We start from the raw sequence: 24,558 nt of genomic DNA, 5'->3' as shown, positions 1-24,558 counted from the left end.
AAATTGTGGCTACATTAACACCAAAATAGAGGAAAATAATTATATTGTAGGAATTCCTTTTGGCACTATATTAGCATTTAGAAGAAATTTATTTATTAATATATTTCTACTCTTAATATTACGAACAAGAAAGCAACTAGTATGAATAATTTTATAAACAAATTATTCTAAAATTGATTTATTTGCAGGTTATTGCAAGTGTTTTGAGGAATCTGTCTTGGAGAGCAGATGTAAATAGTAAAAAGACTTTGCGTGAAGTTGGAAGTGTGAAAGCTTTGATGGAATGTGCTTTGGAAGTGAAAAAGGTACCTTTGAAAACATTTAGTATTACAATAGGGATTTCATCTTTGGATACTTTTTTGCTGCCGTCTCCCACTCCTGAGACTCACTAATTTCTGACCCTCTTATCTTACCTATCCCTAGACTTAGACTGCTCCAAACTCCTAAAGTATTAAGCCAGAAAAGATTGTACAAGGTAGCCTAGTATACGTCAGGCTTTTTCAGACTCAGCACTGTTGACATCTTGCACCAGATAAGTCTTTGTTTTGGAGGACTGATCTGTGCCTTGTAGGATGTTTAGCAGCATCCCTGGCCTTTGCACAGTAGATGCCAGTACACCTTCCCCTCAGTCATAACAATCAGAAATATCTCCACATATTACCAGATGTCCTCTGTAAAGGAAAAGGGACACAATCACCCTCAGTTGCCAATCACTGGTGTTGAGTGTTAACTCTTTGCTGCCCAAATCTCAATCTACCTGAGTCCTCAAATTCTGATAGTCACCCTGTCAAGAGGTAATCAGACCCAAAGGTGAGAAATCCCTCAAATAATAATTTGTTTACAAAAGGAAATAATCTCCAGATAGTATATCTACTTCAGAAACTAAGCAAAATTTTTTTTAAATTGAAATTTGAGAGGAACTAAGCAAGTCTTTTTAGCTAATCTGAATTTCCTTTCACCCAACCAGTCCTCCTTGATCCAGAACCTACATATTTTTCTCTTCAAAATTTCCTTCTCAGAGAAGGAAGAGTCTGGGGATGTTTTGTTTGTTTACTTATGTATTTTTTCTAAATTATTTTATACCTGAAAATCCCAAGAAAATCAACTGAAAAATTGTTAGAAATAAGTATTCAACTAAATAACTGGATATAAAGTTAATATTCGAAGGTGGTCAAAAGGTACAAACTTCCGGTTATAAGATAAATAAGTACTAGGGATGTAATATACAGTATGATAAATCTTATTAACACTGCTGTATCATTATATATGAAGATTGTTGAGAGTAAATCCTGAGTTCTCATCACAAGGAAAAAGAATTTTTTTCTATTTCTTTAATTTTGTGTACGTATGAGATGATAGATGTTCACTAAACTTATTGTGGTAATCATTTCATGATGTTTGTAAGTCAAATCATTATACTTTAAACAGTGTTACATGTCAACTATATCTCAAAACTGGGAAAAAATGGTAATACTCAAATATACTTAGGGTCTGCATAAAGATACCTTTAAAACACTACCGAATCAGCAGAACACTTGTACTCACACTGCAGAAAAGAAGATACGTGAATAGCCAATAAGCACTTGAAAAGATACTCAACATTGTTAGTCATCAGGAAAATACAAATTACAACTACGAGATACCATTAAAGATATTATATTGGTTAAAATTTAAAATATTGGCCAAGTGTTGTCAAGGATGTTAAGCAGCTGGAATTCTCACACGCTGCTGGCGGGAATGTTACGTGGCATACAGGCGTACCTTGCTTTATTGCACTTTGCAGATATTACATTTTTTATAAATTGAAGGTTTGTGGCAACCCTGCATTAAGCAAGCCTATCAATGCCATTTTTCCAACAGCATTATTTTTCAGTTAAGGTACGTACATTTTTTTATATGTAATGCTATTGGACACTTAATAGACTACAGTATAGTGTAAACATAACTTTTATATGCACACCAAAAAAAAAAAATGATGTGACTTGGCTTTATTGCGATATTGGCTTTACTGCAATGGTCTGGAATCAAACCTGCAATATCTCTGAGGTATGCCTATCCAACTTTAGAGAACATTTGGCAGTGTTTTAAAATTAAACATTTACCTACCATACAACGTGGCCAGCCAGGAGAAACAAAAACTTAAATTCACACAAAGACTTACAAATATTCACAGAAAGATTATTTGTGATAGCCAAAAACTAAAAATAACGCAAATGTCCATCAATAGGTAAATGGGTAAACAAATTGTGGAATACAATTTGGCTATTAAAAAAAAAAAAAAGAATGACCTATTGATACATTCAATAATCTACAATGACAGGAATCAGAACAGTGGTTGCCTGGGGTTGGGGTTGGGTTACGGGTGGCATGAGGAAAGTGGAGGGGGTGATATAAATGTTATCTTAGTATATACACACATCAAAAATGATCAAATTGCACACTTGAAATATGTGCAGTTTATTGTTCTCTAATTATACCTTAATAAAATTATACCAAAAAAATTAGCCCCATGTACACTTTAAGACTCCTTTCTTATCAAGCTTGTGTGTTTTCAGAAAGATTTAATGTATTTGTAGGTATTATGGGAACTTGTATTGCTGCTGAATAGCTCATTATTTTATTGTCGCTCAAGGACCTCAAAGATCTACATACAGACTAATTGCTGCAAACGAAGAAAGTTAGATTAAAAGACACATTCTACTGAGAAGCGTAAGACCATAATAAATGGAAAGACATAGCCTGTTCTTGTAAAGGAAGAGTAGTAGTTTAAAGACCATTTCTCCCTAAATTCATCTATAAATTTTTTTTTGTGTGTGTGGTACACGGGCCTCTCACTGCCGAGGCCTCTCCCGCTGCGGAGCACAGGCTCCGGACGCACAGGCTCAGCGGCCATGGCTCACGGGCCCAGCCGCTCCGCGGCATGTGGGATCTTCCCGGACCGGGGCACAAACCCACGTCCCCTGCATCGGCAGGCGGAGTCTCAACCACTGCGCCACCAGGGAAGCCCCGCACGAACCCGTGTCCCCCGCATCAGCAGGCGGACTCCCAACCACTGCGCCACCAGGGAAGCCCCTCATCTATAAATTTTTAATGCAAGGCCAAATCTTGGAAAAAGTAGCCCGTCAGAAACTTATAATATCCAATTCTGGTTTGGGCCTGCTCTGGTTAGCAGTATTAGAATTTATTTTTTCCCTCTTTTTTCTACATTCTGTGCAACCGTCATTATGAACATTCTTTTTCTCTTTTTTAATTTGTCATCTCTTCCTTGTCAACTTCATTTACTACTAATGACCACAAGAACCAAAACTACCTTCCATGTTCCCCATGTACTGCATCATTTTACCATCATTCGCTGGCTCTTACTCTTCTACACAGCAGAATCTTTCCTTCACCTGCACTCTATGCCCTAGGCGTGGCTATTTACTCAAAGCTGTTAGTCCCTTATTCTTGTCTTCTATATCTTCTCTACTGGGTGTAGAGAAGTCGGCTTTTTTATGTTTCAGCTATCTGTAAGAAGCCCAATTTTTTTTTTTTTTTTTTGTGGTATGCAGGGCTCTCACTGTTGCGGCCTCTCCCGTTGCGGAGCACAGGCTCCGGACGCGCAGGCTCAGCGGCCATGGCTCACGGGCCCAGCCGCACCGCGGCACGTGGGATCTTCCCGGACCGGGGCACGAACCCGTGTCCCCTGCATCGGCAGGCGGACTCTCAACCACTGCGCCACCAAGGAAGCCCAGAAGCCCAATATTTTGAAAATGAAAACAAACATCCTCTGTTGCTTCTTCTAACTTCTGCAGTGTTCCTCTTTTTCCTATAAGAACCAAAACCCTGAACACGTAGTCACTTGCTTCATTTCTTAACTGGCCATACCCTCTTCAGTCCTTTCTAATATATTGCTTCTAACAAAATCTAGACTTATAGATTAACTAGGGTATTTCTTTTCTACCTACACCTATATTTGATACTTTTTGATCACATTCCTTACTGAATCTCTTCCCTTTGTTTTCACCACCTGTACATCCAACATCTAATCATTTCTCCTTGTCTCCTTTAACTATAAAGCTTCTTTGAAGCAAGACCCTTGGCCCTCTACATGTAGTCTTGAAGAGCAACTTCTATGTACCTACCTTCAACTCTCACCTCTAGGTCAGTTGTAAGTTTAGCTCACTCCTCTAAACTCTTTCCATTTTTTTCTGTTCTCAGGATACTTTGAATATCCCACCTTTACCTCATTCACAATATAATTAAAATTGAGCTCTTAGCCTTTTCACAGCTTCAGTGGTGAAAGCACTTCTTCCCTGCTTCCTGATAATATCTAAACCTGCTCCTACATTGTTTTATTCATTTAATACCTTGATGAAGAGAATACAATGGCTAGTTCCTTATTGGGTTAGGCCCAAAATGTTTGCCATGACATTCAGGGCCGCCTTTTACCTCTCTGACCTTACTTCCCACAATGCCCCAGCATGGACTTTGACTTCCTCTGTGTCTTCTTTCTGCTCTTTAGTCCTCCCTTGCTTATTTCCACTTCCATGCCTTTCCTCCTTCTACTTTCCTGCCTTCTCTCTGAATGGACATGACGTTTCCTCTGGAGAGCTGCTCTCCTCCATGAAACATTTTACTTTTTTTTTTTTTTCCTTTTTTGTGGTACGCGGGCCTCTCACTGTTGTGGCCTCTCCCGCTGCGGAGCACAGGCTCCGGACGCGCAGGCTCAGTGGCCATGGCTCACGGGCCCAGCCGCTCCGCGGCACGTGGGATCTTCCCAGACCGGGGCACGAGCCCGCGTCCCCTGCATCGGCAGGCGGACTCTCAACCACTGCGCCACCAGGGAAGCCCTATTTTACTTATTTAATTAAATTCAGGTGGCAATAATCTTTCCATTAGAGCCCTTGGTTTCAAGTATGGTTTTGCATTCTTTTTTCCCCAGAGTAAACAGTTAGCACCTTCAAAGCAAGTATCAGTTGCTATGTTTTCTGGAGTGCCTCTAATTGTGATAGGCACAGAGTAGATCTCTAATGAATGTTTGTTTGTTCCCTGATTGATTTGTACTAAGAAGAAAGACTGACATCAGGATCATGGCAAGTTTTGACCAAATATCCTTAATTGTATACTCAGAGTATTTTCTGTGGCATTTATAATTTGTCAGTTTACTGTGATACTGTATACCAGGGAGTTCTGGTTTTTCAATTACTTTGTTTCTTTGGGGATTTTAAGAAGTTGGAGTTTTTCTAGTATGCTTTCTTTTTAATAAGTTACACTATTACTTTTGAATCAACCACACATAAATATATATGTGTGTTTTTATACAAATAAGGTTGTACATACTCCTCTGCAACTTGCTCTTTTCATTTAATGATACATCTAGATATCTTTCCATATCAGCATGTAGAGGGCTTTTTCTAGCTTCTGTTGCCCTGAAAATGCTATCTTTTCAGAATGCACATCAGTTCTGTTTCATATTCTAATATAAGCTCTTGTGAGATATGCGTGCACCATCTAAACACTTAGAATAAAGTTCATAAAGGTCATTATTTTAATATTGCGTTCTGCTTGTTTCATGGGGATATCACTGTCTTAAGTTCGATTTGGTATTTTATGAAAGTTTTTCTAAATGAGGAGTTCCTAATACTTTACCTGTGAAGGATGGGCAGCAGGGAAGATTTAAAGAGGGAAAAAAAAAAAAAGCTTCCTCAATAGAAGTAAACATAGACGTTATAAGAAGGAAATTCCAACTCTAATTAGATGATACATCTTCTGTTTCTTGATAGGAATCAACCCTCAAAAGTGTATTGAGTGCCTTATGGAATTTGTCAGCACACTGCACTGAGAATAAAGCTGATATATGTGCCGTAGATGGTGCGCTTGCATTTTTGGTTGGCACCCTCACTTACCGGAGCCAGACAAATACTTTAGCTATTATTGAAAGTGGAGGTGGGATATTACGGAATGTGTCCAGCTTGATAGCTACAAATGAGGACCACAGGTAAATACAGGGTTTTATATTACTTTTATTTTTTTTTATATTACTTTTAAATGAAATTGTAAGATTCATACTCTCAGAAAGACTCAACTGTAAGCAGTGTTTTGTGTAATTATGCAAGTTCTAAGCCAAATTACATTTATAACAATGAAAATATAACTATTAATTCCTCACTTATTCATTAACATATTTATTCTAATACAAGTTCATAGTATCATAAAGATGTCTAGAAATAAATGATACTTGAGAGGTATAACCCATGTGTAGAAGAAAAAAATGAAAGTCATAAATATTACAGAGAAGAAAATCCTTTCCTATATGTTAGCATGGCTTAAACGAATATGAGGTTTATAAAAAACAAAACCTTGTGGTTACGATCCAGAGAGTACAATGGTTCACATTTTTCTAGTGGTGCCATAACGTCAATAATCATAATATTTTTCAGCCAACCACCATTCATCCAATCTGTTAGAGCTGTGAAACCTCTAAGAGGCACCTCAGGTACAAGGCACATATTTTCAGAACTTGAGCTCTGTATTATCTCAACAAAAATATGGGTATCTTTCACAGCATATTTATTTATTTTATCCTGTATTGTTCCTCTCTTATTTTCAAAAAGACTATGAGGTACCTTTAGTAAAAGGGCTTTGAAAAGAATGTAAACATCTTTTCTTTAAGTTTTTGATGCAGCAGCTACAAGCCTTATAGCCCTTTCTTCTGTTCATAGAAGACCTCTTAGACTCAGTAAGCACTCAGGTGTCTACTGGACTGCTAGAGAGCCACCATGGTAAAGCTTACTGCATCCTTGCCTATCAGTTTTAAAGCCCACCAGTGCCAACTGTGCTGTCATTAAACTTCATTTTACCATGCCTTAAACAAGTCATAGCTCTTTCAGATCCTAACATTCATTATGCTGACTCTTAACTCTTGTTTTTATAGTTAATGTTTTGAAAACTTTTCTTTCACTTTATTTTTAGAAATAACAACTACACACAGTTTGCCCGAGAACACTTGTAAGGGGGAATGGCAGTATTACAAAATCAAACCAGAGGCAGAAAGATTATCTAAAAGTCATTCTGCTGACCTAGGAGCTTACAGTGTGCTCCCTGACTTTGTTAAGATCTATTGTCAATCAGTTTCTTCTGTCTACCTCTTCTGAGATGTCTCAGTTTGTCGACATTGTGGTGCCCATCCAGAGATTAAATTACCACAGCCCCTGTTCAGCTTAAGATTTCATAATACATCTGTACTCCTCAAACTGAGAAACTCTGTCACTATGTAAATAAAGTAAATATATCTACTCAGGAAAAGTGTTTAAAGCTATTGGGTCAGAATAGGAAATGCAGAATTGATTGAACTTAACACTTTTACTTCCTTTAGTCTGACAGATGAGTACTTTAAAACAATAAACATTAAATGAACTAAGATAGAACAAAAGGAAATAGGCAATGCCTGAAATTTATAGTATAATTCGGTGTAATTTTATTATGCCTGTTGTTAATAAGCTTTAGTAGTTATCTTTAGATTTAAATTTGTTTTCTGTCCTTTTATTTGTTGTTACTACAAACAGATTTTTACCTTACTTTTGTGATATTTTTATTTCAGGCAAATCCTAAGAGAGAATAATTGCTTACAAACCTTATTACAACACTTGAAATCTCACAGTTTGACAATAGTCAGTAATGCATGCGGAACCTTGTGGAATCTCTCAGCAAGAAATCCTAAAGATCAGGAAGCATTATGGGACATGGGAGCAGTCAGCATGCTCAAGAACCTCATTCATTCAAAGCACAAGATGATTGCTATGGGAAGTGCTGCAGCTTTAAGGAATCTCATGGCAAATAGACCTGCAAAGTATAAGGATGCCAATATCATGTCTCCTGGTTCAAGCTTGCCTTCTCTTCATGTCAGGAAACAAAAAGCCCTAGAAGCAGAATTAGATGCTCAGCATTTATCAGAAACTTTTGACAATATTGACAATTTAAGTCCCAAGGCATCTCATCGTAGTAAGCAGAGACACAAGCAAAATCTCTATGGTGACTATGTTTTTGACACCAATCGACATGATGATAATAGGTCAGACAATTTTAATACTGGAAACATGACTGTCTTGTCACCATATTTAAATACTACAGTGTTGCCCAGCTCCTCTTCATCAAGGGGAAGTTTAGATAGTTCTCGTTCTGAGAAAGATAGAAGTTTGGAGAGAGAACGAGGTATTAGCCTAGTCAACTACCACCCAGCAACAGAAAATCCAGGAACCTCTTCAAAGCGAGGTTTGCAGATTTCTACCACTGCAGCCCAGATTGCCAAAGTCATGGAAGAAGTATCAGCCATTCATACCTCCCAAGAAGACAGAAGTTCTGGGTCTACCCCGGAGCTACACTGTGGGACAGATGAGAGGAATGCACTAAGAAGAAGCTCTACCGCCCACACACATGCAAACTCTTACAACTTCACCAAGTCAGAAAACTCAAACAGGACATGTCCAGTGCCATATGCCAAAGTTGAATACAAGAGATCTTCAAATGATAGTTTAAATAGTGTCAGCAGTAGTGATGGTTATGGTAAAAGAGGTCAAATGAAACCTTCAGTTGAGTCCTATTCTGAAGATGAGGAAAGTAAATTTTGCAGCTATGGTCAGTATCCAGCTGACCTAGCCCATAAAATACATAGTGCAAATCATATGGATGATAATGATGGAGAACTAGATACACCAATAAATTATAGTCTTAAATATTCTGATGAACAGTTGAACTCCGGAAGGCAAAGTCCTTCACAGAATGAAAGATGGGCAAGACCCAAACATATAATAGAAGGTGAAATTAAACAAAATGAGGAAAGACAATCAAGGAGTCAAAGCACAACTTATCCTGTATATCCTGAGAGCACTGATGATAAACACCTCAAGTTCCAACCACATTTTGGACAGCAAGAATGTGTTTCCCCATATAGGTCAAGAGCAGCCAATGGTTCAGAAACAAATCGAGTAGGTTCTAATCATGGAATTAATCAAAATGTAAATCAGTCTTTGTGTCAGGAAGATGACTATGAAGATGATAAGCCAACCAACTATAGTGAACGTTACTCTGAGGAAGAGCAACATGAGGAAGAAGAGAGACCAACCAATTATAGCATAAAATATAATGAAGAAAAACATCATGTGGATCAGCCTATTGATTATAGTTTAAAATATACCACAGACATTCCTTCTTCACAGAAACCAGCATTTTCATTCTCAAAGAATTCGTCTGGACAGAGCACTAAAACTGAACACATCTCTTCAGGCAGTGAGAATACAGCCACACCTTCATCTAATGCCAAGAGGCAGAATCAGCTCCATCAAAGTCCAGCACAGAGCAGGAGTGGTCAGACCCAAAAAGCCACCTCTTCCTCTTGCAAAGTTCCCTCTATCAACCAAGAAACAATACAGACTTACTGTGTAGAAGATACCCCAATATGTTTTTCAAGATGCAGTTCATTATCATCTTTGTCATCAGCTGAAGATGAAATAGGGTGTGATCAGACAACACAAGAAGCAGATTCTGCTAATACCCTACAAATAGCAGAAATAAAAGAAAACAGTGGAACTAGATCAACTGAAGATTCTGTGAGTGAAGTTCCAACAGTGTCACAGCACATTAGAACCAAATCCAGCAGACTCCAGGCTTCTGGATTATCTTCAGAATCAACCAGGCACAAAGCTGTTGAATTTTCTTCAGGGGCCAAATCTCCATCAAAGAGTGGTGCTCAGACACCTAAAAGTCCACCAGAGCACTACGTTCAGGAGACTCCACTCATGTTTAGCAGATGTACTTCTGTCAGTTCACTTGATAGTTTTGAGAGTCGTTCAATTGCCAGCTCCGTTCAGAGTGAACCCTGCAGTGGAATGGTGAGTGGCATTATAAGCCCCAGTGACCTTCCAGATAGCCCTGGACAAACCATGCCACCAAGCAGAAGTAAAACCCCTCCTCCCCCTCCTCCTCAGTCAGCTCAGACTAAGCAAGAAGTACCTAAAAATAAAGCACCTAGTGCTGAGAAGAGAGAAAGTGGCCCTAAGCAAGCTGCTGTAAATGCTGCAGTACAGAGGGTCCAGGTTCTTCCAGATGCTGATGCTTTGTTACATTTTGCCACAGAAAGTACTCCTGATGGACTTTCTTGTTCATCTAGCCTGAGTGCTCTGAGCCTCGATGAGCCATTTATTCAGAAAGATGTGGAATTAAGAATAATGCCTCCGGTTCAGGAAAATGACAATGGGAATGAAACAGAAAATGAGCAGCCTGAAGAATCAAATGAAAGCCAGGGAAAAGAGGCAGAAAAACCCACAGATTCTGAAAAAGATCTATTAGATGATTCAGATGATGATGATATTGAAATACTAGAAGAGTGTATTATTTCTGCCATGCCAACAAAATCTTCACGCAAAGCCAAAAAGCCAGCCCAGACGTCTTCCAAATTACCTCCACCTGTGGCAAGGAAACCGAGTCAACTGCCTGTGTACAAACTTCTGCCATCACAAAACAGATTACAAGCACAAAAGCATGTTAGTTTTACACCAGGAGATGATATGCCTCGGGTGTACTGTGTAGAAGGGACACCTATAAACTTTTCCACAGCTACATCTCTAAGTGATCTAACGATAGAATCCCCTCCAAATGAGTTAGCTGCTGGAGAAGGTGTTAGAGCAGGAACACAGTCAGGTGAATTTGAAAAACGAGACACCATTCCTACGGAAGTTAGAAGTACAGATGAGGCTCAAACAGGGAAAGCCTTATCTGTAACTATACCTGAACTGGATGACAATAAAACAGAAGAAGGCGATATTCTTGCAGAATGCATTAATTCTGCTATGCCCAAAGGAAAAAGTCACAAGCCTTTCCGTGTGAAAAAGATAATGGACCAGGTCCAACAAGCATCTATGTCTTCATCTGGAACTAACAAAAATCAATTAGATGGTAAGAAGAAGAAACCTACTTCACCCGTAAAACCTATACCACAAAATGCTGAATACAGGACACGTGTTAGAAAAAATACAGACTCAAAAAATAATTTAAATGCTGAAAGAAATTTCTCAGACAACAAAGATTCAAAGAAACAGAACTTGAAAAATAATTCCAAGGACTTCAATGATAAGGTCCCAAATAATGAAGATCGAGTCAGAGGAAGTTTTACTTTTGATTCACCTCATCATTACACACCTATTGAAGGCACTCCATACTGTTTTTCACGAAATGATTCTTTGAGTTCTCTAGATTTTGATGATGATGATGTCGACCTTTCCAGGGAAAAGGCTGAATTAAGAAAGGGGAAGGAAAGTAAGGAATCAGAAGCTAAAGTTACCAACCACACAGAACTAACCTCAAACCAACAATCAGCTAATAAGACACAAGCTGTTCCAAAACATCCAATAAATCGAGGTCAGCCTAAACCCGTGCTGCAGAAGCAATCCACTTTTCCCCAGTCCTCCAAAGATATTCCAGACAGAGGGGCAGCAACAGATGAGAAATTACAGAATTTTGCTATTGAAAATACTCCGGTTTGCTTTTCCCGAAATTCCTCTCTAAGTTCTCTTAGTGACATTGATCAAGAAAACAACAACAACAAGGAAAATGAACCTATCAAAGAGACAGAGCCCCCTGACTCACAGGGAGAACCAAGTAAACCTCAGGCGTCGGGTTATGCTCCTAAATCATTTCACGTTGAAGATACCCCCGTTTGTTTCTCAAGAAACAGTTCTCTCAGTTCTCTCAGTATTGATTCTGAAGATGACCTGTTGCAGGAATGTATAAGTTCTGCAATGCCAAAAAAGAAAAAGCCTTCAAGACTCAAGGCTGATAATGAAAAGCATAGTCCCAGAAATATGGGTGGCATATTAGCAGAAGATTTGACACTCGATTTGAAAGATATACAGAGACCAGATTCAGAACATGGTTTATCCCCTGATTCAGAAAATTTCGATTGGAAAGCTATTCAGGAAGGTGCAAATTCCATAGTAAGTAGTTTACATCAAGCTGCTGCCGCCGCATGTTTATCTAGACAAGCTTCGTCTGATTCAGATTCCATCCTTTCCCTGAAATCAGGAATCTCTCTGGGATCACCATTTCATCTTACACCTGATCAAGAGGAAAAACCCTTTGCAAATAATAAAGGCCCACGAATTCTAAAACCTGGGGAGAAAAGTACATTGGAAACTAAGAAGTTAGAATCTGAAAATAAAGGAATAAAAGGAGGGAAAAAAGTCTATAAAAGTTTGATTACTGGAAAAATTCGATCTAATTCGGAAGTTTCAAGCCAAATGAAACAACCCCTTCAAACAAACATGCCTTCAATCTCTCGAGGTAGGACAATGATTCATATTCCAGGAGTTCGGAATAGCTCTTCAAGTACAAGTCCAGTTTCTAAAAAAGGCCCACCCCTTAAGACTCCAGCCTCCAAAAGCCCTAGTGAAGGTCAGGCAGCTACCACTTCCCCCAGAGGAGCCAAGCCATCAGTGAAGTCAGAATTAAGCCCCATTACGAGGCAGGCATCCCAGACACCTGGGTCAAATAAAGGGCCTTCTAGATCAGGATCTAGAGATTCCACTCCTTCAAGACCTGCCCAGCAGCCGTTAAGTAGACCTATGCAGTCTCCAGGGCGAAACTCAATTTCTCCTGGTAGAAATGGAATAAGTCCTCCCAACAAATTATCTCAACTGCCAAGGACGTCATCCCCTAGTACTGCTTCAACTAAGTCCTCGGGTTCTGGGAAGATGTCTTACACATCTCCTGGCAGACAGATGAGCCAACAGAACCTCACCAAACAAACAGGTTTATCCAAGAATGTCAGTAGTATCCCAAGAAGTGAGTCTGCCTCCAAAGGACTAAGTCAAATGAGTACTAGCAATGGAGCCAATAAAAAGGTAGAACTTTCTAGAATGTCTTCAACTAAATCAAGTGGAAGTGAATCTGATAGGTCAGAGAGACCTGTATTAGTACGCCAGTCAACTTTCATCAAAGAAGCTCCAAGCCCAACCCTAAGGAGAAAATTGGAGGAATCTGCTTCATTTGAATCTCTTTCTCCATCTTCTAGACCAGATTCTCCCAGTAGGTCCCAGGCACAGACTCCAATTTTAAGTCCTTCCCTTCCTGATATGTCTCTGTCTACACATTCATCTGTTCAGGCTGGTGGATGGCGAAAACTCCCACCTAATCTCAGTCCCACCATAGAGTATAATGATGGAAGACCAGTAAAGCGCCATGATATAGCACGCTCTCATTCTGAAAGTCCTTCCAGACTTCCCATCAATAGGTCAGGAACCTGGAAACGTGAGCACAGCAAACACTCATCATCCCTTCCTCGAGTAAGCACTTGGAGGAGAACTGGAAGTTCATCCTCAGTTCTTTCTGCTTCATCAGAATCTAGTGAAAAAGCAAAAAGTGAGGATGAAAAACATGTGAACTCTACTTCAGGAACCAAACAAACTAAAGAAAACCAAGTATCCACAAAAGGAACATGGAGAAAAATGAAAGAAAGTGAAATTTCTCCCACCAATAGTACTTCTCAGACCACTTCCTCAGGTGCTGCAAATGGTGCTGATTCAAAGACTCTGATTTATCAAATGGCACCTGCTGTTTCTAAAACAGAGGATGTTTGGGTGAGAATTGAGGACTGCCCTATTAACAACCCTAGATCTGGAAGATCTCCAACAGGAAATACTCCCCCAGTGATTGACACTGTTTCAGAAAAGGGAAACCCAAACACTAAAGATTCAAAAGATAATCAGGGGAGACAAAATGTGAGCAATGGTAGTGCTCCCGTACGCACCATGGGTTTGGAAAACCGCCTGAACTCCTTTATTCAGGTAGATGCCCCAGACCAAAAAGGAACTGAGGCAAAACCGGGACAAAGTAATCCTGTCCCTGCATCAGAGACTAATGAAAGTTCTATAGCTGAACGTACCCCATTTAGTTCTAGCAGCTCAAGCAAGCACAGTTCACCGAGTGGGACTGTTGCTGCCAGAGTGAGTCCTTTTAATTACAACCCAAGCCCAAGGAAAAGCAGCGCAGATAGCACTTCAGCCCGACCATCTCAGATCCCAACGCCAGTGAATAACAACACAAAGAAACGAGATTCAAAAACTGACAATACAGAATCCAGTGGAACTCAAAGTCCTAAACGCCATTCTGGGTCTTACCTTGTGACATCTGTTTAAAAAGAGCTGGAATGATGAAACTAAGAATGAGTTAGTGTTAATTACAACTGCTATGTAGAAATTTTGTTTCAACCAATATGTATAAAATAGATAACTAATAAGAACCTGCTGTATAAAAAATAAAATTCAAAAAAAGAAATTTTGTTTCAAATGAAACTAAAAGACTGAAAAATTTTGTAAATAGGTTTGATTCTTGTTAGAGGGTTTTTGTTCTGGAAGCCATATTTGATAGTATACTTCATCTTCACTGGTCATATTTTGGGAGGCACTCTTGATAGTTAGGAAGAAAATGGTAAAGCCAAGTATATTTGTACAGTATGTTTTTCATGTATTTAAGTAGCATCCCATCCCATCATCCTTTAATTATTGCTTGTCTTAAAATAACACTACAGATAGAAGATATGATATATTGCTGTTATCAATCATTTCTAGATTATAAACTGACTAAACTTACATCAGGGAGAAATTGGTATTTATGCAAAAACCATTCTGTTTTAGTCCTTGTGAGTCCATCTGACATCATAATCATGTGGCTGTGAAATTCACAGTAATATGGTTCCCGATGAACAAGTTTGCCCAGCCTGCTTTGCTTTACTGCATGAATGAAACTGATGGTTCAATTTCAGGAGTAATGATTAACAATTCTGTGGTCACATGATGTTCATATAGATAGCTATAGTGTAACAAGTTACACTATTTTGTGCTCAAAACAAACAAAAAATCTGTGTAACTGTAAAACATTGAATGAAACTATTTTACCTGAACTAGATTTTATCTGAAAGTAGGTAGAATTTTTGCTATGCTGTAACTTGTTGTATATTCTGGTATTTGAGGTGAGATGGCTGCTCTTTTATTAATGAGACATGAATCGTGTCTCAACAGAAACTAAATGAACATTTAAGAATAAATTATTGCTGTATGTATAAACTGTTACTGAAATCGGTATTTGTTTGAAGGGTTTTATTTCACATTTGTATTAATAATTGTCAAAAGGGCCTCTTTTAAAAGCTTATATAATTTTTTTCTTCAAATTCTATGCATTAAGAGTAAAATTCCTCTTACTGTAATAAAAACAATTGAAGCTGACTGTTGGCATTTAACCATTCCATGCATTGGCACTTAACCTTTCCTGAAAGAAAAAATGTTACTGTGTGATTAGCACCAAGTATAATCAGCACTTTGCCGTGCTCAGAAAATGCAAATCATGTTGAACTTCAAAGGTAGATTTAACACTATTAAGATATTCAACAGACTATTTAGAAACCCCTGTCTGTTAAGGGAGACTTTGTTTTTGATAGGTAGGTTTGTGGAGTATGTGTTCCAGCTCCCCCTTCCTCACACAGCAGGGAGAGAATCCTTCAGGAAGGAAGATAAACTGATAGAAGTATTTAAAAAGCTAACAGTATATCTTCCCAGAATTTGTTCTAAATGATCAGAGGGTAAGGATGATGATAAATGCTCACATATTTGTTGAATAAATGAAAATTTATTTTTAATAATAAAATTCATGCACTCTGTGTTGGGGGGAAGGGAAAAGGTATTTGGATATAGCAGGATGCTGGGAAAGGGGGTGAGGAGTAAGCACATCTACCTGGTGTCTTTGAAATCACATAATGTAGTTAATTATCTACCCTTACCTGTGTTTATCATTTACAGGTCATGACTTTTTTAAAGTCATTTACTAACACGCCAGTAAATAAGTGCTGTGATTTGAAATAAGGCATTTGACTCCAAAGCCCGTACTCTTTCTATTGCACCACTCTGCAAACACCTCAATTTACTGACCTTTGGAGTATATCTACATTTAAATTTTTGTCAAATTTTATCTGAATGAAATGGTTTGTAAGTAATAATACTAAATTATTCTGTTTTTCTCAAAGGCTGCCTTATCCAACAGGGACACATGGATATAGGTCATATTTCCTTTTCCTTTAGTCCTAATTTTCTATTTTTTTGAGTTACTGGTGCCAATTTTTATAAACCACTTCAAATACTTTTATGGAAAGAGATGGGATATAAGTCAATTAGAATAAAATCGCCTTTCTCAAGGAAGGAAAAAAACAATGCTGAAAATGAAAAAAGGGCGCCTTCCATATGCCAGAAAATTCAGGAATTCCAGTAGACAGCCTACTGGGAGAAGGTGCAGTCTGCATTGCCCATTGAGGAAAAAGTTGCTGTATGAGACCCTCTAGTTAGAGATAATGGCTCTGAATTAGTAAAGGAGCAAATCTCAATTCTACTTTTAGAACTTCACAGAGTGCTGACATAAGTGATAGCAGGCCAAATATTCTCAGTGTATGCTTGTTAAAAACGGCATACTAAGCATACTGAGCCCAGCGTGGAGTTGCAACACCTGTTGAGAGAAGTAGGGCAGTGCCCTGTTATCTTTGGACTGCAGCAAACAGCACTCCTAAGGCAGTGAGTGGTTTTCAAACTAGAGTGCATTTGATCTTAGTGCAAATCCAAGCCGCATTTGTTTATTGTTTGTTTGTGTGTATTTTTAAAATTTATCCATACATTCTGTAATGTTGTAATATGAAAACATGCTCAATATATGTCCTTTGTGGTTAAACAAAAAAACAACTAGAGTGCATTTGAATAACCAAAAATGTTGCTAAGACACACGCCCACACTTTGTGATTCTGAGTGAGGCCCAAGAATGTACAGTTCTGACAAGTTCTCAGGTGATGCTGATGCTGTTGGTCTGAGAACCACTGCCCTGTGTCACCACAGCGAAGCTCCTTGAGTGATTGCCTTCAGTTCCAGCTGCTCTTCTCAACAACTGGACTCGACATATGAGAAAGTATACCAAACTTCCCTCTCCTTTAGGCAGGAAAGATTTGAATATTGAGCTAGACAATCTGATGTAGCCCATCGCAACTCCCAATAGTAGACAAATTTGCCGGACATGAATGAACAGGTAATTCTAAAGACAGTGACTGTGTCTGAGGGATTGACTAATGTTCCCTTTGGAATGGTTATCAAAAAGGCAAAAATTTCAGCAAATATCTAATTTGGATTTGCAATAAGATCAAAAGAAGCACACACACACCAAGAAAAGGGGAAAGAAAAGAGACCTTTGAAGTGAAGGCAGATTGACTTCAGATGAAAGAAAAATGCACCCGTTTTGTTAGTATACAAACAACCAATTAACTATGGCAAATAGGTATTTGAGAATAAGCTTTACAAGTTAACCTTGCACTAGCAGGAAAGTTAATGAGAGGGAAGTAATGAAATAAAAGATAAGCCCAAAAGAATCAAATTGCACTCTAAGTACAGTCAAAAAACTTTTTTTCCATAAACTAGTTACCACAAGGTTAATTAACTGAAGGGATGAGACTTGCTGGAGAAGGGAGCCAGTTGCACTACATCTGAATTCATGTTATCACAGGGGGTTCCTTGTATCTAAGATAGCAAAAGGACAGAGTCCCACAAATGCAAAAAGAAAATTGCCAAGAGCTGAAGAGTATTTCAGTAATCAGATCGTTCACACTTACCAAACAAAAATAATTTTTCAAAAGTCTTGATGGTTGAAATAGAGTGTATAAATTTTTTTTAATTTCTCATTCCTTCCTATTATGCCGACTTAAATATTACTTTTGTAGTGTTGAAACCTATTGACTTTGACTCCTGTGAACACCAGTTCATTTTCCTGCCATTCTCCTTTGTTCTTTGGTCTATAAAACTATATTCTGGTTTTTGTTAGACCATTGATGCTTCTTTCAACCTGTATGTTTTCTTTGTGTGTATAATGTTGTTCTTGGTGCTAAATACACTTCTGATATTCAGGATAACTCTCTACATCTGTGACTATTTGCTTATTTTCTTGAAGTTATGAGACTGTTCCTTTTTTTAATTAAAAATACTCAGCTTCACGCTAGTGGAGGTGACCACTGAATATAAAGCAACAGTAGTGAAAAATGAACTATTGAGAATGTTGCACACATTACCTGCCCCACCTACACCACCTTTTGGAATCCAGACACTTAGTCTCACTGTTGGTCACTGAACCCTGTACCCAGTCTTTCCCCCCAACCATGGCTGTTTCCACCAGAGGCAGATGCCTGACCCAGGGGAGACTCATCATTAACTGACCAGTGACCAAACACTTGTGAGGCTTGTCAAAAAAAAAAAAAAAGACTGGGCCAATTTTAAATAAGAGTCAAAGGAAATTTCTGGTTGGTGATTGAGTGCTGGAACTGAAAGATTGTACAGAGTTAAGGCTGAGCTCACTATGATTGGCATCATGAAGCTAAAACTAAGAGAAAGTTGGTCACTAGAGTGAGAAGGAACAGATATGGGAGGGAGGCATAGAAAGCAAGTGAGAGACAAGAGTCACTAGCTGCTGGTGTTACCTCAGTCCCTGCCAATTCTGGGGCCTAGTTCTACTTTTCCTTGTGTTTGGGGGCATTTATGAACTTCTAAACCCACTTTGTTCCTGAAGTAACTTGAAACTTACAGAAAACTCTTTAGACACATCTTTGTGAGGTTTTTTGTTTTTTTAATATAGAGAAAGCTTTCTAAAATCATCTGTGGGGAGAGAGGAATAGGCTGCCTACCAAAAAAAAAAAAAAAAAGGTTGGCATCAGATTTCTTCTCTGCAATACCAAATGCCAAAAAAGGAAAATAAAGCAATGGAACAATATATACAGCATTTGGAAGCAAATGGAAATATTACCTAAGAATTCTGAAACCAGTCAAACTAGCATTTAATTTCTCTGGAATACTTGTATCATTTGGGATTCTTATTATAGTTATTAACAACAAGACCTTCTCTGAAAGACAAAACATTCATTTAAGGAATCTTAGGTAGCTCACAGGAGCTGTATGGGGGCCAGAAAATCAGACTTGGAAACCACAGTGGAAATAATACCCAAACCATACTGTGAGACTGCTTCAGAAGGAACAGTTGTTGCCCCTAACCTCTGGAACTCTCTGACACCATCCTCCCCATAAATTATGATTCTGTGCAGCACTTGCTTCCTCACATTGCTCACTTCTGGACTGAAGTCTTGCTTGGGTGGACATGATTGGCAGAAGCTCTGTCACATGCCTGTAGAGTCTGGGAACGCTCGGTTGTTTGGTTTCTCCATTGAGGAAGCAGGATGCATAAGACATGAATTCTCCAAATCTATGAGGGGCATTTGTAAAGCACTGGGAAACCAGAATCCATGACATACCTCTACCATAGTATTTTTGCTGCCCAAGCAATTAAAATAAATGGGAAACTATTAAGGAAATGGTTTGAGCAATAAAACCTTTAAACTTGAACAAATGTGTAAATAATTGTGGCTAATCTGATAATGAATCTCATTGTGAATGTCCATGTAACTCAAAACTGAAAAGATGAAATGCTTAATAATTTTAATAATCTTAAATTCCAGATTATTCCAACCCAAACTGGGAAATGAGAGAGAGAAGACATAAAAGAATGCTAAACTTCTAATCTTAAGTAGGCAGTGTCAAAAGATACTATTATACTTTTAACTTGGAAAAATAAAAATTCAATTTTTTTATTTAGTGGTAACCCCAGTGTTAAAAAGAAAGAAAAATTTCCATCCAAATCATTAGTCAAAGATAACTAGGAATACTTGAACAAGATATCAAAAGAATGGAGAAAATGGGAGAAGGAGAATTAGCCACAAAGAATCATAAAATGACACAGTAATACCAAATAATGAGTGCATTGAGCACATATGGTAAAATAACCACTCTCAGGTTGGAGTCAAGTTAAAAAAAAATCCTCCAATTATACACCATTAGTAAAAGACACATTTAGAATGATCCAGAATGGGGACTTCCCTGGTGGCACAGTGGTTAAGAATCCAGCTGCTAATGCAGGGGACACGGGTTCGGTCCTTGGTCTGGGAAGATCCCACATGCCATGGAGCAACTCTTCATGGATGAAACCGAATATGCATATACCCACAGGTGCCATTGTTTTCTAGAAGTTTAGCCCCCACTTCCTGCACCCCCAAACTCCCCTGGCAAATTTCCATCCAAATCATTAGTCAAAGATAACTAGGAATACTTGAACAAGATATCAAAAGAATGGAGAAAATGGGAGAAGGAGAATTAGCCACAAAGAATCATAAAATGACACAGTAATACCAAATAATGAGTGCATTGAGCACATATGGTAAAATAACCACTCTCAGGTTGGAGTCAAGTTAAAAAAAAATCCTCCAATTATACACCATTAGTAAAAGACACATTTAGAATGATCCAGAATGGGGACTTCCCTGGTGGCACAGTGGTTAAGAATCCAGCTGCTAATGCAGGGGACACGGGTTCGGTCCTTGGTCTGGGAAGATCCCACATGCCATGGAGCAACTAAGCCCGTGCACCACAACTACTGAGCCTGTGCTCTAGAGCGCGTGAGCCACGACTACTGAGCCCACGTGCCACAACTACTGAAGCCCATGCACTCTAGGGCCTGAGTGCCACAACTACTGAGGCCCAGTGCTGCAACTACTGAAGCCTGCACACCTAGAGCCCATGCTCCACAACGAGAAGCCACCGCAAATGAGAAGCCCGCGCACCACAACGAAGAGTAGCCCCCACTTGCCACACCTAGAGAAAGCCCGCGCGCAGCAACAAAGACCCAACACAGCCAAAAAAAAAAAAATTAAAAAAATTAATTTAAAAAATAATCCAGAATGTATAAAACTAAAAGCACAACCACTTTTGCACAGGCAAATGCAAAGAAAACAGTAAAGGTAAATTTATGTCAAAGAATAATTCTGGATAAAAGACATCAAACATAATGAAAAGAAGGTGAACATCAGTTATGACTTTCTTTAAACATCAAATAATAGAGCATCAAGTGTATGAAACAAAATTACAAACACAAAGGGATACTGACAAAAACCATGGAACCAGTGACACTGTCAGTCTTTGACAGATGACTTCGTCTATACAAAACAAAAGGAGAGTTATTATTTAAAACCACAACTTCCTTCCAGAAAGGGTGGCTCTTGTTAAGGTAAAATTCTCAAAAGGTCCTTTTCTTTAGCTGAGGACCTTGGTGGGTTTGGGATCTGTAAAGCCAAGCCTGGAGTTTGAGTGGGAGGAGGATTAGAGAAAATCTCAGAGGTGTGCTTAAGAGAGGCAAGAACTTGGGGTTCTTGGGGTACCCAGGAATGGGGGGATTGAGGAACAGAGACAGGAAGACAAAAGGAAAGAGAAGGCAGAAAAAATGGTAAGAAGTCAAGGTCCTATGAAAACCCTGGTGATGCGGCAGGTAATGATTTTAGAAACAGAGACATACACTATTTCAGTTGAAATCTAAGTTCTTTGCAAAATCTCTGTTCCAGTAGTAACGGATTCACTTGTTTTTAATTTTCAGAATCTTTTTTTAACAATTGCAGTTATCTTCACCATCACATTATTAATAATTATTTGAATTCACTTATATAGTGGATATAAGTGTTCACCACTGTTTCCCCTATATAGCATAGAGGAAACACTTTCTTCAAATCTTTAGGTTAATATAATTTGGCTTGGCTGGAGTATGTCCTTAAATAGTTTTGTTTCGTTAGTTTGTTTTTTCCCAGAAAAGCTAAGTTGGGAATATACTTTCTAAATCCTTCCTTGTTTAAAATTGTTTTTCTTTTGCCCTCAAACAAAGGATAATTTGGGTCACAACTTCAGTCACAGTTCATTTTCTTCAAAACTCTTAACTTCTAATGTTTACTGTGTCTAAGAAGTTCAACAGTCAGTCTGAGTTCTTTTCTCCTATAGATTACTTTTATTTCCTACCTTGGTGTTTTTAGAGTTTTCTTTTTATCCTTGAAATGAAGCAGTTTTACTATCTTAAGTCCATGTGTGTGTTTGTTTCCACAGCCCTATCTTTTAGTACTGAGTCTTTTCAATCTTGAGTCTTCAGCTCAGTAAATGTTCTCATGTTATGTCTTTTCAAACCAACCAGATTTACCAAAACAGTGCTCTCCATCAGACACCAGCTGGAATCTTGGTGGTGCCGAAGTGGGGACCATACTGTCAGGAGTTCTTGGTGTCCAGAAGTTGCACTCTATTCCTCTAGAAGTGGAAGCACACCTGTCCTCTACTTTGGTATTTGGTATAACACTTCCCCATAAGAGTACCAAAGCAGTACTGCTTGTGTTCAAATGCCTTAAAGGATTTGTAATGAAACAGGTTCACTAAAAGAAATTTTACTTACAGTCTACCCTCCTACACCAAGATATATCAATAGATATGAATCCAACAGAGGCTGGAGATGGAATGTAGACAAACCTTACTCATAAACACCACGTTGTGCTCTGGAATTCTCCCCGTGACAGTTATCCTAGGGCAAATTCTCAGACTTCTGTAGAAACTGGTTTGGTTTGGTCATTGCATGAAGCTCTTTTTACAGGAATCTTGTGCACTTTATAAAGAAGTAAGACATTTATATACATCAGCTCCAAAGTAATCCACCAAACTAAGACACTAGTACAGGAAGATTGAGAGACAGGAACCGAGGGGATGGAGAAAAATCAGGGGCTTCCAGTCAGTCCAGCTGGGAATTTATGCTCAGCCATCACTAGCGTTGAATGGCGAAAATTACCCAGCCTCAAGGAGACTCAAGCCTTTGGACAGATTTTTGTTTTGTTTGTTTATTTTGTTTTTTCAGTTTTAGAAGAAAATACCTATTTTTACCTTGTCCGGTTTTCTGAAAAAACGGCCGCTACGAAAATAGGAATAAAGTTGTGTTTAAAGAATTGGATACTCAAACAGTGCTTTGCAATTAACCAGATCTACCAGATCTATAGTCAAACTTCTAACATTATACAGCACACTGAAATACAGTGCCAAGTAATTTTGCTAGTTCCATTTTTGCCAAGTTGAAAGCAAGCTGCAGGGCCCAGGAGCGGTTAAAGATCAAACATAAAGGGTATTTTCTTGCCTATTCTAACAACTTGCTCAGAACTCACAGATCACCCGCGGTGTGGAGCCCTACTCTTAAGGACGAGAGAAGTTAGCACCATCCAAACGCGATGTGAAATTGGCCAAGAAAGCACGTGAACGCTTAAGCGAATTTTAGTGACAGAGCGAGCGACCCAAACGCTGGTTTTGGCGAGATCTTGAGAAGCGAAGGAATTACTAGCGTTCGTGGACCCTCTCGCGAGAGGTTTCGACGCCACGTCAGAAACTAGAGACACTGACGCCGAGCGACAGGTGCTGGAACAAACCGACGGTGAAAAGCGGCGGACACAAAAGCACTTCGGTGGGCAGGACTTCCGCCGGAAATGGGGTGGTCTGGGAAACCTCCGAGCGGAATTCGGGCCGGGTTTTTCTTGCAAGTTCGGCCAGGGCTCTGGGTGAAGATGGCTTGCGCTGCTGCGCGGTCCCCGGCCGACCAGGACAGGTGAGTCCGGAGAGAGGAAGGGGCTTGCGGCGAGCCCGCGGGTGTTGCGCAGCCTTCCACAGCCCTGAGGAAGGCTCGCCGGGGGAGCTCAGCCCCAGTCCCGGGCTCCGGGCCTGTCCTCCGGCGTCCGTTCCTCCCTGAGGCTGGCTGCGCCAGGGCTGTTCGCAGGTCCCTAGATCGCAACTTTACCTAGCGCAGTGTTTACCTGTACGTGAGACAGAGGACTTTGGGTGCTACGTGGACATGACGTTAAGTAATCACAGTGTGAAAAATCTGTTCTTTCAGTTGTTGGTACGTTCGGAAAGGCTCGTTTGAGTTTTTTTCAACACTTTAATACCTCAGACTCCGTAGTTTCTATATAAGAGCAGGCCCCGCCCTCAGAAGCTTTTGACAGCCACCTGTATCTAACTGAACAGTTACGGCGTTGCTTCCTTCCTCCCTCCCTCCCAATAGCAAGTGATGTTTTTTTCCATCTAAGGTAGTAAGTTAAAGTTCGCTTTTTAAGTAGAGGGGAGGCAATTTAAAGAAAAAAAGTTAAGCACATAATAGTATTGGTGTACCGGCAATCCTGATGATGATGATGATGATGATGATGAAAGAAAGAATGAATGAACTTTTGGAAATATTTCTCTAGTGATACCAGCTGGGCTTTTCCTGTGGCAGGTTCATTTGTATCTATCCTGCTTATTTAAATAACAAGAAGACCATAGCGGAGGGGCGGCGAATCCCCATAAGTAAGGTAAGCGGACTGATACTTCTGTCTTTGAGGGCCTGGGGAGGTTGTATTGTCAGGGCCACAAAGGCTTCTTTTACTTTACTGCATTGTTTGGGGCATGAGGAGAACGGCAGCCAAGAACTGGGGTGCTTTCGTTAATAATGGTGATGCAGGAGGGCACTGATTCATAACTGAAAGAATTTTTTAAGTCGTTCTTCTTGAGCCTGTGTTTGAAAGAAGTTGGGGGTGGAGCGTTGTAGGGTTTGCACGTTTTTGTTTTGTTAAACTTTAGGTTATGACACTCT

General features: G+C 39.3%; 2 protein-coding genes across 5 annotated transcripts in view; both read left to right on the top strand.

Annotated features, from left to right (window-relative positions):
- Positions 1 to 14,168, top strand: part of APC (APC regulator of Wnt signaling pathway) — a 138,495-nt gene extending 124,327 nt beyond the window's left edge. For both annotated transcript variants that reach the window (XM_007451201.1, XM_007451200.1), the window contains 3 exons: positions 189 to 305; positions 5,766 to 5,980; positions 7,583 to 14,168. In XM_007451201.1, the coding sequence (XP_007451263.1) occupies positions 189 to 305; positions 5,766 to 5,980; positions 7,583 to 14,168 (6,918 nt within the window). The remainder of the gene's footprint in view (positions 1 to 188; positions 306 to 5,765; positions 5,981 to 7,582) is intronic.
- A 9,318-nt stretch (positions 14,169 to 23,486) lies between these two features.
- Positions 23,487 to 24,558, top strand: part of SRP19 (signal recognition particle 19) — a 6,410-nt gene continuing 5,338 nt past the window's right edge. For 2 of the 3 annotated variants that reach the window (XM_007451199.1, XM_007451198.1), the window contains exons 1-2: positions 23,498 to 23,538; positions 24,202 to 24,277. In XM_007451199.1, the coding sequence (XP_007451261.1) occupies positions 23,498 to 23,538; positions 24,202 to 24,277 (117 nt within the window). Of the gene's footprint in view, positions 23,539 to 24,201; positions 24,278 to 24,558 lie in introns of all 3 variants that reach the window. The other variant, XM_007451197.1, reaches the window with a different exon arrangement.

The sequence above is a fragment of the Lipotes vexillifer genome, unplaced genomic scaffold (genome assembly GCF_000442215.2).
Source record: "Lipotes vexillifer unplaced genomic scaffold, Lipotes_vexillifer_v1.1 scaffold91, whole genome shotgun sequence".
In the NCBI taxonomy this organism is placed as follows: domain Eukaryota; kingdom Metazoa; phylum Chordata; class Mammalia; order Artiodactyla; family Lipotidae; genus Lipotes; species Lipotes vexillifer.
The sequence above is the reverse complement of the archived record's forward strand: the minus strand, read 5'-3'. Positions and strand labels throughout refer to the sequence as shown.